Below are 17,763 nucleotides of genomic sequence, written 5' to 3'. Positions count from 1 at the left end.
TGAAAGCCATGGAGTTTGTGATGGCTCGAGTTGTGTTCCCAAGATCCTGCCCAGTTTTCTTTTTTATTTTATTTTATTTTATTTTTTTCTTAGCTGTAGAGGGTGCAGTGTCACTGGCCCTCATGTGGGATCCGAACCAGCGGCCCTGCTGCTCAGAGCTCACACTCCCAAGCAAGCTCTTAACCAATGCACCACTTGGCTGGCCAGTTTTCTTTTTTTAAATTTTGCTTTATTGTGGTGAGAACACTTAACGTGAAATCTACCCTTTTAACAGTACAGTATAGTATTACTGACTGTAGGTACAATGTGGTACATTAGCTCTCTAGAACTTAATTTTTATATTTTTTTATTTTTTTTTAAAGATTTTATTGGGGAAGGGGAACAGTGTTGGGGAATTGGGGAGGGGGAACAGCCAAGTTGTTGTCCTTCAATCTTAGTTGTGGAGGGCGCAGCTAGCTCACCTCCAAGTTCAGTCGCCATTCAGCCGCCTGTCAGCAGCTTGCGGCCACTCAGCTCAAGGTGCCATGTTCAATCTTAGTTGCGGGTGGGCGTAGCCCACCATCCCATGTGGGAGTTGAACCGGAAACCTTGTTGCTAAGAGTGCACACTCTAACCACTGAGCCATCTGGCTGCCCTTTGGCAGCTTAGGGCAGCTCAGCTCAAGGTGCCGTGTTCAATCTTAGTTGCAGGTGGGCATAGCCCATCATCCCATGCGGGAGGGAGTTCAACCGGCAACCTTATTGTTAGGGGCATGTGCTCTCACCAGCTGAGACATCCTGCCACCTGTTGGCAGCTCAGCTCGGGGCACAGCATCACTGGCCCATGTGGGAATCAAACCGGAGACCCTGTTGCTCAGAGCTTGTGCTCTTAACCAACTGAGCCACTTGGCCGGCCCCCTAAAACTTATTAACCTTGTTTAAACTTTATGCCTGTTGGTAAGTAACTCCCCATTTCCCTCTCCACTCCCCTCATCTTGGTTTTTGTTATTGAAGTTTCACTCTTTGAAAGGGACTTTCTCATGTGACCCATCCCAGACTCCTATCATTTGAGTAAGATTCTTCTAGGGCAAAAGCTGGTTTTGAGCAGACGCTTTCTGGACTTAACTCATGTGCTTATCTGTACTGTCCAACTGGGTAACCACTAGTCACCTATGGCTATTTAAATGTAAATTAATTAAAATGGAATAAAATACAATATCCAATTCTTCAATCACTAACCACATTTGAAGTGCTCAGTGGCCACAGACACACATAGTCAGACATGATCAACAGTACAGACGTAACTTTATACATTTCCATCACTGCACTCTATTGGACAACGGTGTGCTAGACTCTGTGCTCCCCGCTTGGATACAGAGAAGAATAAGGCATAGACTTTACATTTGAAGTCCTATGCGTGGTACAGAGGATGAGGCAAAATGTAAACAAATCTATTATAACAAAATAAAATGAGTAATTAACTCTGCCTGTGTAGCAGGGAGCATTTCACAGAAGATGGATTAATTGAGCTGAACTTTGAAGAATGAATGGGACAAGAAGTGGAGTATCTTTGTCCTCTTCGTTTCTTCTCCTGAGCCTGCATATCCTATGAAACTATTGGCTAAAATACGTGAAGTGGGTAGCTTTGTTCTGCTTTGATATTGTTACCCTGCATTTCTCTGGACAATATGGCTCTTTTGGCAGAATAGTTCTCAATTTTTGCTGGGCTCTTAGAGACCTGGCAAATGGTTGGAAAATCTTAGGTGAGGTCAGAGTTCAGAGTTAAAGGGGTTCAGATGAAGAAAACACATTTTGGATGAAGAGCAAAGAAATTTCAACAAACATTTATTGATGCTCTTGCTTGCCACACCTTGGGCTAAGGTGCTAGGAAAACAAACCCAAGATATTGTAAAAAGGGCTCATGATCTAGAGAAGAAATATCACTATATGGTGTAATAAAATATGATATGTGCTAGGTTTGGAGTGTGTATAGGATACAGTTAGAGTTTGAAAGAGAGTGACTGAGGCGATACTCTTCAATTCAATGTTTTCTAAGTACCTACTCTGTGTAGGTATAGTGTGTTATAATAAAGGTGAGAAATAAGAGCTCTGACAACTGGGCGCTTAGGTTCTGCTGGCAGGAGAGTACTTGGTTAACTATAGAAAACTGGCAGTATCTACTAAAGCTGATGCCCTACAACCCAGTAAGCTCCATTCCTACCTGGAACTAGGCACTTCCCAGCAGAAATGTGTGTGCGTGTGTGTGTGTATTTCCTCTGAGATTATCACACCTTTTCTTTTGAAAGAATACATAAGATCCATGAGAACAGGGGCCACATCTTGTCTTTCTTATTTCCTACAGTGCCTCTGTGTGTGTGTGTGTGTGTGTGTGTGTGTGTGTAGATAGATAGGTATATAGATACACACACATACATATATATTTACCAAAAGACATGGGCTACAAAGTTCATAGAAGCACTGTTTCATAATAGAGATTACTCACATATTATTTGTTATTCACATCAATAACAAAATACAGCAAATTAGAACAACACTATAGATGGATTTCACAAACAGGCCAAAAAAGCCGGACACAGATGGGTCCATATATATCATTCCACTTATATAATTTACAAAAATAGGTAAAACTAATCTATGCTGTTAGAAATTAGAACACTGGTTACTCTTGCGGGGAGGTGTGGGAACTAGAGGGGCTTCCGAGGTGCTGGTAATGTTTTGTTGCTTTACCTGAGTACTGGTGACCTGGCTATGTTCAAATTGTGAAAATCAATCAAGTTGTATGCTTATGAACAGTTTTCTGTATGTAAATTATACTTCCATCAAAAATTTAGAATTTTTAAAGAGTGCTATGGAAATGTGAACAAAGATTGATTCTGGCTGAGGGGCTCAGGGAAGAAGACTCGATAGAAGGAGAGGTGGTCATTGAGCTGAAATGTTTGGGTGTAGTGAGGTAGGAAGAAAGAGGGAAAACAGAGCATTTCAGAGAGAAACTGCTTGATCAAAAGCAGCGAACCATCTGGAGACGGTACAATAGCCTGGTTTAGCTCCAGAGTATATTGTACAAGTAAAGATGAGGCTTGGAAAGTAGGTGAGAGGCAGCCTGCAAAAGGCCTCGAATACCAAGGCGTAAGGAACTTGGACATGATTTTCCAGGACGTCTTTGTCTTTTAAACGCATGAGCAACCTTGTAAGGGTTGTAGGGAGCTTCGCAAGGTAAGTCATTTATCTTTATCCCCTGTGCATCAGTGAGATGAAGTCTAGTTTCATTCATAATTATTAATTCAGAACCTTGTCCTGAATGAAAAAATTGTTTCACATTGTTGCTTTCACTGCTCGGCTCCTTGTGCCCAACGCTTTTCCTTCTTTCTCCCTCTACCTTCCAAAAACAAAACAAAAACCAAAAAAAAAAAAAAAACCAACCAGCATACAGCATTACTTTGTAGTATCTCTGGCCACATCTCTTCAGAGGGCCAACAGTCCGTATCGTTACAGGCAAGAAGAGAGGCGGAGGCGGTCCTTCCAGGATTACACTGGGCAGAAGATCACCCTCGAGGCTGTCTTGAACACCACCTGCAAGAAGTGTGGCTGTAAAGGTAAGGAAGTCTCTGCCGTGTCAGCCTTTCTTTCCTGTGGACGACGGTTTATGGGTTGAGGGAGACGGCCTAGTGTGACTTTAGCTCACTCTGGTTTTTAGCCCAGCGATGGCCTCAGCTGCTCATGCTATTATTCCTTCTAGACTCACATCAGAGTTCATGGCTTGCTGCTTCTTCTGTTTCCTTTTCTGAATTGCTGGCCCTGGTGGTGAGACTATACTATCATCACCTCTTCCCCTTCTCTGCAGCAGGTGCCCTTCCTGAGCTAGGCCCTACTTACTATGCCAGGAGGGTAAGAGGGTTAGATTATGATGACCACTCTAAATTTGATCTCCAAGGGCCATTATTGTCCTGCTGCAAGAATTAAGCAACTTGGAAAAATATTCCTTCAGGATACAAGTTAAACCCTCTCTTGCTCATCTCTTTAACTTCAGAGCTCTGAATACGGTATCCTTTTAGTAATAAAGAGCACACGCTGGTCACTTCCTTTTAGCTCTGTTTCCTCAGGTTTCTTCTAATCTTACTCAAATATTAAAGAGCTCTTTCAGCCCAACTTCCCTGGTTGGAGCTATAATGAGAGGGATTGCCAGGTTCTCATTTTCAGAGTGACCTCAATTCGTCACCCCTTCTCCCTAGCCTTTCGTCTACCTAACCTGTTGATTTTTCTACAGCGACTCGTTGAGGTTGTGGGGTTTAATTTTTCATTTATCATTAATGTTTTTATCATTTATCATTAATGTAGAGGGAAGAAGGGAAAAATAAAATTGAGAGAGAGACTACCTCCTTGGGAATCATGGGAGTATTCCTGTTATTTGGAAAACTCTATGCTGTATTCCCCTTACAGGCCCTATCACGCTTCTGAACTCAGAGCTGCAAAGCGGTTTCCATATTGCTTTTGTGATCTTGTCAAATTCTCTGTGCCCCTCAGACAGGATCTGTAACAAGCTCAGACAAAACCAGCTCTGTAGCATCTGTTAAAGGGGCCCTCAATAGCACTATAGACTCAGGGAAGGTGGGGTCATCTTACCTTCAACTTGTGTCCACCAGATGTTACATGAGGCAAAGAAGAATAATGAGAGATGGAATTTGGCCCAGTCAGCAAAGGTGGTTGGTTTTGGTGCAGCAGAAAGAGCACAGGGCAGGGAGGCACAAGACCCCAGGTAAATTTGAGCTCTGCTGCTATCTGTGTGACCTTGAGCTGCTCCTCCATGCTGGGCCTTCATATCCTCTGCAGATGCAGGGTTGGATTTGATGATCTCTAAGGCCCTTGCCAGACTTGACAGTCTGTGAATGTTGAGTGCCCCTAGGTGACTGTGCTCTGTGTGTTAGCTTGGATGCCACCTTCCTGCCAGCTACCTAAGAGCTAGCTTCCTTTAGGGCCTTGGCCTGCCACGGCTCCCTTTGCTAAGCATTCTGCTCTCTGGGGCAGCCTTTCGTTGTCAGGAATAAGTTCCAAATAGATCTTTAAAAATTACCAAACCCCATTGCTAATGGAGGGCAGCACAAGCCCGCATCCTCATATCCTCTGCCACTTCCAAAGCAGCATCAGTGTTTCTTTCCCACAGCTCTAGGACCAGCTGCTAGTCTGTCTCTGGTTGAGTGAGCAATGCCATCTTGACGTGACAGAAAATCTGTTCTGATTCCAACAGCTGCTCTGAATGAATTCAGTAATACCTCCTAAGCCAGCAAGCCCCTTCCAGGAACCTCTGAGGAAGATCCTTTGCTGAGAGGAAAGACTGCTTCTTCCCTGCCTACCTTTTCTACTTCTCTTTTGCAGGCCACTTTGCAAAAGACTGTTTCATGCAACCAGGTGGGACCAAATACTCTCTGATACCTGATGAAGAAGAGGAGAAGGAAGAGGCAAAGGCAGCAGAGTTTGAAAAGCCTGATCCCACAAAGAATTCTTCTAGAAAAAGAAAGAAGGTGAGTGCTATCTTGCTTTTATTTTATCATATATATTTTTTTGTTTTAAAATGAAAATGTACTTTTTGAAGAATGTTAGAAATACTGAAAAACATAAAGAATGTTAGGATCACCTGTCATCTTTCCACCCAGAGAAACTCATAGTATTTTTGGTATATTCTAATCTTTGGTATATGCTAATCTTTTATATACACACACACACGATGCTACATGTACATATAAACAAATTATGATCATACTAGGTATAGTTTATATTCTACTTTTCATTATACTTATCAAAATCATTTTCTAGCATCCTTAAGTGTTCTTCAAAAACCGGATTTAAGAGCAACAGCATTTGATGTTCTACCCTATGGCTGTGTGATGTTTATTTAATAATTTTTCTATTGCTGGATATTTTTGATTACTTTTAACCTAAATTTTTTGCCACATATCTTATTGTTTTCTTTGGATAAATTCCTAAATAAGATTACTGAGTTAGGGTTTTAAGGTTCTTGATACATTTTATCAAATTGTCTTTCTAGAAAGTACTTATCTGCACCCAGCAGTGGATAAGAGTGCCTGGCTGTTTTCTGTCTCCTACTTATAGCAGAAGAATTCATAAAACAAACATTGTGGTGCAGAAAAACAGTGCATTTGTAATTTGTAGCATGCTACACAGAGATACTTAAAAGATACCACTAACAGGACTTGGTGACTGACTAGATGTGAGATGGAAAGGAGAGGAAAATCAAAGACATTTTGGTTTCTATGTTAGGGGACTGGGAAGTTATTGCTGTCATTAAAATAAGTAATACAATTGAAGAACAAAACGACAGCAACTTGTCTGTTCCCCTTCCCCCAATTCCCCATCACTGTTCCCATCCTCCCAATTACCCAATAAAAATCTTTAAAAAAAATAATAATAAGTAATACAAGATAGAAGGATAGAAACTAGGTTTTTGGTTGTTGTTTTTATGGGGGTAGGCGTGAGGGTCGGGGTCTATGTGTGTAGGGAGGCTGAAAAAGAGAGAATGATAGTCATGACAGCCAACATTAATCAAGATTCTCTGAATCTGTTTCCTATTTGTAAAATGAGAATAATAAGCATCTACTTCATACGGTTGTTAGAATGCATATAAAACTGTAAGCACAGTGCCAGGCATACAGCAAAGCCAGTGTATGCCAGCTACTAGTAGCGGTTGCTTAAAAACACAGGCTTTGTGGTCAGAGACTGTTCCAAGGTGTTCTTTACAGATTCTGGATCTCAATCCCTTATCCAGTATATGACTTGCAAATATTTTCTCCCATTCTGTCAATTGCCCTTTCATTCTGTTGATAATGTCCTGTTTTGTTCTTCTGTTGTTTGTTGTTGTTTTTCAGGTGATATTTTTTTAAAAGTTGTGATGGAAAACACATAAAACCATCTTAACCATTTTTAAGTGTCTAGGTCAGTAGTAGTGTTAAGTAGTGTCTTTTGATGCATAAAATTTTTTATCTTGATAAAGTCCAACTTACCTATTTTTTTTCTTTTGTTTCCTATACTTTTGGTGTTATATGCAAGAAATCATTGCCAAATCCAATGTCATGAAACTTTTTCCATTTTAAGAGTTTTATAGTTTTTAACTTTCTATGTTTAGGTCTTTGATCCATTTTGAGGTTTGTTCTTTGTTTTGCTTGGCTTGGTTTTTTTGTTTATGGTGTGAAGTAAGGCTCCAGCTTTATATTTCGCATGTGGCTATCCAGTTTTCCCAGCACCCTTTGTTGAAAAGACTGCCCTTTCCCCATTGAGTGGTCTTGGCATCCTTGTCAAATCATTTGACCATATACCTGAGGGTTTATTTCTAGCTCTCTATTCTATTCCATTGGTCTATATGCTAGTGCCACACTTTTGATTATTCTTACTATGTAGTAAGTTTTGAAATCAGGAAATGTGAGCCATTCAACTTTGGGGTTTTTTTTTTTTTTTTAAGATTGTTTTGGCTATTTGGGGTTCCTTGAGATTCCATATGAATTTTAGGATGTATTTTCTATTTCTGCAAAAAATGTCTTTGGGATTTTAATAGGGTCACATCAGATCTATAGGTTGCTTTGTGTATTATTAATATCTTAATCATATGAAGTCTCCTAATCCATGAACACAGATGTTTTCCCATTTATTTGTGTTGCCTTTAATTTCATTAAGCAGCATTTTGTACTTTTCAGAGTACAGTCTTTGCCTCCTTGGTTAAGTTTATTCCTAGTATTCTTTTTGATGCTATTGTAAATGGAATTGTTTTCTTAATTTCCTTTTTGGATTGCTCATTGTTAGTATATAAAAATGCAAAAAAAAGAAAAAGAAAGAAAGAAAGGCAACTGATTTTGTATCCTGTAATTTTGCTAAATTAATTTATTCTAACAGGTTTTTGTGTGGTGTGTGTGTATGTAATCTATTTTATACATATATAAGATTATGTCTGCAAATAGGTAATTTTACTTCTTTAGTAGAGCTAGATTTTTAATTGTGATTCCATTTATATGTTCCAAGGATTTTTCTTTCTCTTTTAATCTTTTAGGATCTAAATGGTATTTGTCAGATTCCTAAAGTTCTGGATATCTCACTTCTGTGATCTTTGGTTAAGTTGTTTTTGCATTGCTTAATACACGTGGTGCAATTAGTTATTGCTTTGTTTCTAAAGCTCCTTTGAGATATTATTTCAGTTCACTAAAACAACTATTAAGCATTTGCTAGTATGAAGCTCTTTATGACCTACTTAGTCAACCCATTATCCTACCCTCCATTGCTCTTCACTTAGTAGAGGAATGGTCTGATGAACAATGGCAATAACAATCATCACACCTTAATTATTTTTTAAAGTACCTTTGTGTATATAAACTTCTAACTCATGAGACCTCTTTGATTAGAAGTGTTCTAGGGAGTTGAAACCATTAAAACTTCCCCGTTGATGCCCACTGTTTTTCCCAAGATATCCAGCATTATTGTTTTTTTCACCTCATTGTTAATCTCTTCATTATCTTTTATGCTTTATATTTGTTTAGCACTTACAGTTTATAAAATATTTTCATATTTTGTTTTATCCTTATACAATTCTATGAGGCAGCCAGCGTAGGTATTATTATCCCACTGTTTTATACATTAGGAAAATGGAGATTAAGATAAATTGTCTCACCTGAAGTCACTCAACTATAAGAGGAGATAGTGCAGAAATAAGGCAGGTCTAAAGATTACTAACCCAGTATCCTTTCTTATATACCACACTTCAACCGTTAATTCATTTAGCTCTTTAATTAATTTCCTCAACAAATATGTATTGAGTGCTGACGTGTCTGTTGTATATTGTGTTAGGTGCTTGACTTAGGATTCATAAGGCCCCGTTTTTGCTAGTTTTTGCTCTGTCACCAGGCAACCATCTGATGTTTTCTATTGATCTATTTCTGTTCACAACCGTAAATCAATATTCCAGGTCTCCTGTCTGTTTCCTTTCACCTTCTAAATCTTTTATTCCAACAGAAGATTGGCTTTCCCCACCAGTAAACTTTCGCCTGAGATGGATGTTTTGGAGTGCATGACAGAGGTAGATTTGGATACCTGTTCCAGCATTCATTGGCTCTGGGAGCCGAATGTGGAACCGAGCAGGTTCATCTGAAGGGAAATGACTTCAGCAGTCCATGTTGCCGAATAGGTCTGTGGGTAGCAGGAATGCCTAGTGTGTGGAGAGCATATGTGATGTACAACTCACAATGAAATAAAGGTCATACATAGCACCTACACTCTAGCAGTTAATAGCATAAGGAGAAAGATAAGCAACCAAGGTCCATCTGGTGGTAAAGGACAGACACGCCAAGGAGGGTATTGGATCTCACAGAAATCCAATGGCAGGAAATGAAGTGTGGCTGGGCCACTCAGAACTGGAATCTGAAAGCCAGGAACAGGCTATTAGGTTCTCATCTCTGCTTCTTCACAAGACTGCTTCATTGTCCCACTTATGTCTGCAGTCCAGTGGAAGAGAATGTCCTGTGTAAAGCCTCTCAGACAGAAGGAGCTAGGCAAGCTGGGGAACCAGGAAATGGCCCAGGATAAAGAAAGGGTGTCACCTGTTCCAAATAATGCCCGGCACACAATAGGCATGCACTATCTTTGAACAGACTATCATCTCTGCTATCTGTAGCGCCTCAGTTTCCTTCACTCAATGAGACCTGCCCTCGGTTTGGAGAGTAACAGGGCCTGACTCCTGCTGCCGCTGGTAGGTAGGTAATAACGAAGGGAGCAGGGGCAGGAATAAGAGATCTTCTCACCCTGAGCCCCCTACATTTTTTATTAAATATACATGTATTGAATGTATGCCCTTTCCCAAAAATCTAGTGTGCATTGGTTTAGTTCTATATACCTGTTTGGTACCATGACAGTTTTTGTCCCAGTGTCTGAAAATTGTAAGTCATTTTTGTTGGGCATAATTAGAACAAGAGGAAACTGTGTTGCGGATGGAAATGGGATATGATGTTGTTGGCAAAATAGGAATAGAGATTTTTGTAGTAAAGCCCTCGATAATGTTTCCATGAACCTGTGGTCTGTGCTTGCTGGCCTCTCACTTATCATATGCCATCATGGGTCTTTCTGAATCAATGCTCTATTGTGAGGAAACGTGTACCTCGGGGATCAGGCTGCCCACTGATTATAGTGAAGTTTAAATATATTTGATCCAGAATATTATTTTCTTCTGTTGATATAGCCACTATAATTACTTTCTGCTGTACTATATATAAAAGAACAGAAATAGATATAGGAATGTCATCCCTTCGTTGCAGTGGTGGCTCTGTCCTATTGTCCGAGAACTTCTGGTGCCTATCTGATAGAGAGAGAGAGAGAGGGAGGGAGGGAGGTTGCCAGTCCTGGGTCCATTCTGGTGGAGCACAGATTGTTGTCTAGAGTACTCTGCGCAGAAGCCTTCAGTGATTCCCCTTCTATGGAATCCAGTCTGAGTTAACCTTGAAGACTCTTCACAATCTGTCCAACTTCCCAGCATCATCTCTCATGATCCCTTCCCACACACACTTCCTTCAACCTCATTCATTAAAAGAACTTCAACTGTGTGCCAAGCTCTGTTCTTGTCACCGCAGGTACAATAGTGAACAAAACAGGTAAAATCCCTATCTTCATGGACCTACATTCCAGTGGGGGTCACAGCCAATGAACTGGTAAACAAATATACAATCATATTAATATGTCAAGTAGTGATAAGGTTTATGGAGAAAAACGAATTTGGTTATGAGAGATAGGTAGTACTGGAATGGGGGCAGGGGGATAAGTGACTTTTTGTTTTAGATAGGGTGACGCTTCTTGATAAGTGTCATTTGAGTGGATATTTGCAGGAAGAAAGCTACTCGGTAAGAGGAGAGAGAGTATTTCAGCAAGTACAATAGCCGGATGTTGGGAAATATGCTTGGCATGTTTAAGGAACAGTAAAGAGGCCAGTGCAGCTGGAGTGAAGTGAAGGAGAAGAGAGGAAGTTAGAGGAAACCAGGGCCTCGTGAGAGAACATGAGGACTTAAGCTTTCACGTAGAGCGAGATGGGTGTCATTAGCGGTTTTGACTACAGGGATAATATGTTCTGACTTAGCTTCTAAGAGAGTTATTCTGGTTGCTATGTGTAAACTAGATGTCAGAAACCAAGGGTGGGAGCAGCAAGTGAATGAGCCAGTATTAATAATCCAGTGAAATGATGGTAGCTTAGACTAGAATGATAGTGGTGGAGGTGGTGAGAAGGGACTTTAAGTGTGGCTGTATTTTGGAGGGAGAGCTGACAGAATTTGAGTGATTGATTGGATACGAGATGGGGAAGAACAGTCAAAGATGACCGCAAGGTTTTTGGACTAACTGGAAGACTTGAGTTAAGAGGAGAAGGAAGGCAGAAGCACGTATGGGAGTGGGGAGCAATCAGGAGTTTAGTTTGAGTTGCTGTCTATGAAGATGGAAGAGAAATGCGGAGGGGGTAGGTTTGGGAGCGGGCAGGGCAGAAGAGTTGAGATGCCTGTCCGGTGTCCTCATGAAAGTGCAGAGTAGGCAGTTGGATATATAGATTGGAGTTCAAAAGAGAAGCCCAGGTAAGGGGTAAATTTAGAGAGAAATATAGTCAATAATAATGTAATAACTTTGTGTGGTGACAGAAGGTAATAGACTTATCATGGTAATCACTTTGTAATGTATATAAATATTGAATCACTATATTATACACCTGAAACTCATGTAGTATTGTAAGTCACTTACGAGTGACTTTTAAAAAAGAGACATAAGTTTGGGAGTCATCTACATATAGATGGTATTTAAGTTCATATAGGAGATAATGTGGAGAGTAAAGATAGGGAAGAGAAGGGAAGGGGTTAGAGGACTTAGAGCCCTAGAGTGTTCCAGCTGATAGAGGTTATGGAGATGAGGATGAACCAGCAAAGGAGACTGAAATGGCACAGCCAGGGAAGTCGGTGGAAGAGTAAGAGAATGTTGTGGAAGTGAAGTGAGGAATATGCTCTGAGGAAGATGGACTATGTCGAATGTGACTGATGAAGTAAATGATGCCCGAGAACTGACCATGGATTTGGCCATGTGGTGGTCATTGGTCATTTTGACAAGAGCTGTTTCAGTAGAGTGGTGCTGTAATAACCTGGTTAAAATTGTTTAGGAGGGTTTTTATTTTGTTTTGGTTTTGTTTTTTAATGGGAACTTTTTAAAACAATATCTGTCGTTGGAATGAGCCAGTAAAGAGGTAAAAATTGATGCAGGAGAGAGGGGACAATTCCTGGACCCATGTCTTTAAGGAGGAAAGAAGGGGGTGGCATCCAGCACGTAGTCAATAAGCCATACAGGGTAATTTGTCACTTTCTGAAAGATCTTTCAAGCATTTGCCTCGTTCTGTCTTCCTTTGGCTGGAAGTCCCTCACTTCCCTTCTTCCATCAGCAGTACCACCACTACTCCGCCTGCCAAAACCATATTCATGCTTCAGAAGCACAACACATTACATATCCTTCATGAAGCCATCCTCACATTCCTCGGACATAATTGATTTCTTTCCCTCGTGTGTCTGTGGCATGTTGTTTGTACTTTTTTTACATCACTTCCATGGACTGCCTAGCGTCTTAGTCTTTCTCCTTGATTAGATCATTTGTTCCTTGAAGGCTTCTGATCCCTAATTTCTGACCCCACTCAACTCTTACAAAAGACAAATTAGTTAATAGACATTCCTGGCTCATAGAAGGTACCCAACTGTTTGTTGTACTGTTTAGTTATAAGGAGTTAGTCTTTCCCTTTTTTGAGGAGGTTGGTTTAGGTTGGAGGAATGGTGCCAGGCTCCACTGCTGAGTGTGTTTACTTTGCATCTCCTACTAGTGTAAATAGCACTGTATTTGTCTAAATTATATTAAAAATCTGTGTGTCTTTCTCATCTCCTTAGCAACACTGTGTAACTATGGCTCTCTAAAGTGTTGTAGGCAGTAAACTTCAGTAAATATTGCTGAGTTGATTAATAAACCTTTTTCTTCTGTTCTCGCCCTTTCTAAGCTATGATAAACTGGTGCCTTATAGGCAAATTCTAGCCAGGATTCATCCTCTACCCTATTTCCCAGAAGTCTACCCTAGAGAATCAAGTAATCTCTTGAGAATCAATCATTTCTCAAGAATAAGAAAATAAATAATCAGTGATTCTCAAGAATAATTCTTGAGAATAAATAAAAGGCACACCTGAAACTAATAAAAAAATAAAATAATAAAAATTAAAAAATTAAAAATAAAGAAAGAAGAATTAGAGGGGAATCTTTCTCATAAACACAGATGTGAAAAAAATGAAAAAATAAAAAGAATAAATAAAAAGAATAACTGCTTGCTTGATTGATTTCTGGCCAAATCAGTTACCTTTCGGTTGGGAAGTGCTAAGTTAGATTCTGCCTTTAATAGAGATAGGGCTCAAAAGAACGTACACATTGGGACCCAGCCTGAGTCAAATCCAGGTTCTGCCACTTGAGCAAAGCACTCTGTCTCAGTCAACCTCTCTGAAGTTATACTTTTCTTTCCTGAAAATATAGGGATAATCATGCCCTCTTAATAGATTTGCTGTGAAGTTTAGGTGAGGTATGTGTGCAAAGTGCCCAGCTCAGCATCTAGAAAAGTAAGTACTCGATCAATGTTAGTGAATCTTCCCCTTTCTCAGTTTTTGGTTTTGTTTTTCTCTCACACTGGGTTGCTGCTATCCTGTTTCAGAACAGCAGAGAAAATGGGTGGGCTACCTGCTGTAGCATGGTATGTGTTTTTCCTAGAGAGCAGTTTTGAGCTATGGCTTCTTTCCCATTCCCCTCCTGGCCTGTCTGCCATGGGCTCACACCCCCAGATCATTTCTTTACCCTTTATCTCCTCCACTTCCCCCTTGAATGCAGTCCCATGACCAGAAGCTAGTGTCACCTCCGGCTCTCCATCATCTCCTTCCACCCCAACTCCCAACGTTCCTCATGAACTACAACTTCTGAAGCGATTGTTCTTTGCTCTCTAGCCGAAGGTTAGACACACAATAGAAAGGTCGCCACCTGCTGGAGGACTAGATTTTCTTTGCTCAGGTTGCAGAACAGCTTTTTGCATCAAGATTCAGGTTTAGAAGGCCATCCTCCCACGTCCCAGCACGTCAGGTTCTCTTGTGGTTTGTTTTTCTCTTTCCTTCTCCTGAGCCTGCGTCTTTGAGAGAGAGCAAAGTGGAAATAATGTCAAACTCTGACTAAGAAAGTACAACAGTCTCATTGCTTTAGCTTGGATCAACTCACTTTACTTCTCTGAGTTGCAGTTTACTTGTATGTAAAATAGGAATAATAATTCCTGAATTTTGACCTTACCAGATTATTATTATAAAATAAAGGATGCAGAGAGCTTGATAAACCAAAGTGCTACTTGGATGTAAGGAGGTATTATTACTCTCTTTCCTCATTTATTTTTCCAGGCTAGGCCAGGCTTAGAGGAAATGGGTACCAGAGTCTGCATTTGCTTATTTCCTTTCCCAGAACCCTGCCCTGCCTAAGGGGCAGAACCTGGTGAGGCCCCCAAGCCCATATAACCTGTGATGGGCTTCCATGATCTTGCCACCCAGGAAGGTACAGCACCATAAAGCCAAACCACTGATTTGCCAACTCTCAGCTCCTCCCAGCCACGTACAGCTTGGTAACGTGGGCCTGAGCAGCGTCTCCTCTTTCTATGATGCTGGAGACTCCAAGGAAGAATTTTGGTTTAATCTCCTGTCAAAACTTTGACTCATCTGCCATAGATACTTGGCCAGACTGTCAGAACATTCTGGGAGTTCTCTGAAATGAGAGAATAATACAATACTTCTAGTTACCCCTGAGTGCCTACCATGTATGAGGCACTGCAGTTAGAACTTACTTGTTTAATCCTCATAGCATCCTTTGAAGTACATATTTATTATTTGCAATTTACTGAAAACTGAGGTTCAAAAAAGTTAAGTCTCTTGTTCCAATTCTCACAGCTAGTAAGTGGTAGAGTTGGAATTTGAACTTATTTCTCCCTTATTCCAAAATTGTTGTTCTGACCGCCATACCACTATATAGGTAGCCGGACTGTGTGCTACAGAGGAAAATTCAAGAGAGTCCCAGTCCTGTGACCTGCATGCAGATCCCAACCCTGCCTGTGTGATCTGGGGCAAGTGGCTTTCACCTTCTCCAGCCACAGATACTATCTCGTTAAATCTTCACCTTAGCCATGTGACTTAGGTGCTAGTCTCTCTGTTTTACATTTGAGGAAACTTAATGAGATGAAATGACTTGCCTAAGGTTACAGAATAGTAATAGTAAGTGGCAAAGCCAGAGCTCAAGTCTGGGTCGAACACCTGGTCCGGTGTTCTGTTCACCATTTGTCACAGCCAGTTCCTAGCTCCTAAGACTTGGTATATCAGTCAGTCAGACGTAGGGCTCCCATCATGCTGGTTGAAAGCCTATAGGAGGTGCAGGGGCCCCGCCCTCTTCTGCTCTGTGTCGTTATCCTCGCATAATCTCTCCTTCTTCTTAAAAACTTTTTTTTAAAAAGATTTTTATTGGGGAATTGGGGGGATGGGAATAGTGCTAGGGAATTGGGGGAAGGGGAACAGACAAGTTGCTGTCCTTTTGTTCTTCAGTCTAGTTGTGGAGGACGCCGCTTCACTGGCCCAAGTTGGCACATCATTGCGCTCTTCCCTGGCGAGGCAGATCAGTCGCCGGCTTCTGGACGGCGCTCACAGCGGCTGCTGGCCGCTCACGCTGGCTGCTGGCCACACACGGTAGCCCATGGCAACCCACTGCCACAGGGGCTGCAGCCTACGCCGTCGCCGGCGACTCATGGCAGCCCAGCTCCAGGTTGAGCTGTTGTTCAGCATCTTAGCTGTGGAGGGCAGTGTCACTGGCCCTCATGTGGGATCCGAACCGGGGCCCTCTGACGTCCCAAGCCAGCTCTTAACCATCGCGCCACTCGGCCGGCCCTTCTTCTTAAAAACTTTACTAAGGCAATATAAATATTTGCAATCCAAGGACATGGTTTATGCAAAGCTGAGGAGCTACCCGGAGCATCCCACAGACGCCTGGGACTCTGCCTGCCACCCAGTGAGTCTATGCTTTACCCTGGTGGCATAGTGTCGTGGGCAGTTTTGAGAAAGTTCTTTCTGAGCTTTTGTCTTTATCAGTATAATCTTATAAGGTTATTGTGAATGTTAGAAATGATAAATATTCAAGGACAGCAGGTAGAGCCTCATTAAACTAGACAGACTTATATGAAAAAGTAAAAGACCCCTATCTTCCCCCCATTCTGGACATTCCTGAGATAACACTTGTTACCAGTATGAGTCCTTTTCGTTGTTTTGTGTATATTTTAAACATATACAGGTATGTATAAATATATATATATATACACATTATATGGTATGCATGGATGCGTGTGTATTTATATACACACATATGCGTTAAACACACTGGAATCTAGAATACATACTGTATTATGACTTGATTCTTTCACTTGTTTTGAGCTTTTGTCTTGTTAGTACTTGAAGATATAGTTTATTCTTTTTAATTAATGTTTTATAATTTATTAAGTGATCCCCTATTGATTACATGCCATGACTTTTTTAAAGCAATTATACACATGCGATGTCGAGCTATTAAATTTTCTTTTCAGGAAAAGAAGAAAAAGAAACATAGAGACCGGAAGTCATCTGACTCTGACAGCTCAGACTCTGAGAGTGATACAGGCAAGAGGGCGAGGCACACATCGAAAGACAGCAAGGCAGCAAAGAAGAAGAAAAAGAAGAAGAAGCACAAGAAGAAGCACAAGGAGTGAGCGTGCAAAGAGCAGAGGGGGTGGTTGAGAGAAGGAACCAGGAACCTCGTGCTGTGCAGCCCCGGCTCCTAGAAAGACTCAATAGTGAGAATATGGCCTCCCACCCCATTATGCCTCTCCCATGGGAGACGGCTTCCCTTCAGGCAGCAGGCAGGTTTGGGAGTTAGATGTCAAAAGCATCTGCGTGAATGAGTTGTTTCCTTATCACTCCTGGTCCCTTTGCAAGTGACCCCTGCAGCTCACCTGTTCATTCACCCACTTCATTCAGCAGGAGGTCCCGTTACCCTCTCCAGCTGCCACTGCCAGTGCCTGATTCCTGCCTAGGAGTCCAGGTTAGAGCCACAGTTACTGCTGTGGGGGTGAGCCTGACTGTAGTTGAACAGTGACTGGCCCCTCCCTGTTGGTTTGCCCTGGGCTGGTTGGTGGGTGTTCTCTGCTGCATCCAACACAGGGACAGAGGAGGGGAGACTTGCTGTATGAGGGAGAACGTGGTAAGAAGTGGTGCTCACTTTTTCCATTCCCCCTAACATGATTCTGCTATGCTACAAGTGACAGCCAGTGGTCACAGCCAGAAAACCGTTGTTTGCAGTGACTGAGCTTGTGTGTGACATTCCACCAGACCACCGAACCGTACAGCTCAAGCCAAGATCATTGCTTTACTTTGTATCTGCTACCGTGTGTGTCCGTTGGTTTTACTTCAGGTTTCTGCTTAAATTCCTGGCACTAAATGGAAGTGTGTTTGGCTTTAAACTTACTCAAAGTTCTTATTGCTGTAATACTTCCCAGGTAACTTACAGACTTAAGTCAGAGTCTACATAAGTTGACTGAAAAACATTTAATATGTTACCTGAGACAGTGGAGAGAGGCCCAGCTGAGATACAGAGCCAGAGGTACTAGCAGGTCACAGCCTTCTTAGGAGATCAC

The 17,763-nt window shown here is 41.5% G+C and overlaps 1 protein-coding gene across 3 annotated transcripts in view; it reads left to right on the top strand.

Annotated features, from left to right (window-relative positions):
* Positions 1-17,593, top strand: part of ZCCHC17 (zinc finger CCHC-type containing 17) — a 55,039-nt gene extending 37,446 nt beyond the window's left edge. For all 3 annotated transcript variants that reach the window (XM_019659979.1, XM_019659993.1, XM_019659985.1), the window contains 3 exons: positions 3,492-3,592; positions 5,370-5,515; positions 16,678-17,593. In XM_019659979.1, the coding sequence (XP_019515524.1) occupies positions 3,492-3,592; positions 5,370-5,515; positions 16,678-16,839 (409 nt within the window). In that variant the 3' untranslated portion in view covers positions 16,840-17,593. The remainder of the gene's footprint in view (positions 1-3,491; positions 3,593-5,369; positions 5,516-16,677) is intronic.
* Positions 17,594-17,763: the final 170 nt, after the last annotated feature.

This window comes from Hipposideros armiger, unplaced genomic scaffold (assembly GCF_001890085.2).
Source record: "Hipposideros armiger isolate ML-2016 unplaced genomic scaffold, ASM189008v1 scaffold_10, whole genome shotgun sequence".
Lineage (NCBI taxonomy): Eukaryota > Metazoa > Chordata > Mammalia > Chiroptera > Hipposideridae > Hipposideros > Hipposideros armiger.
Note: the sequence above shows the minus strand (reverse complement) of the source record. Positions and strands in the feature narration are given on the sequence as shown.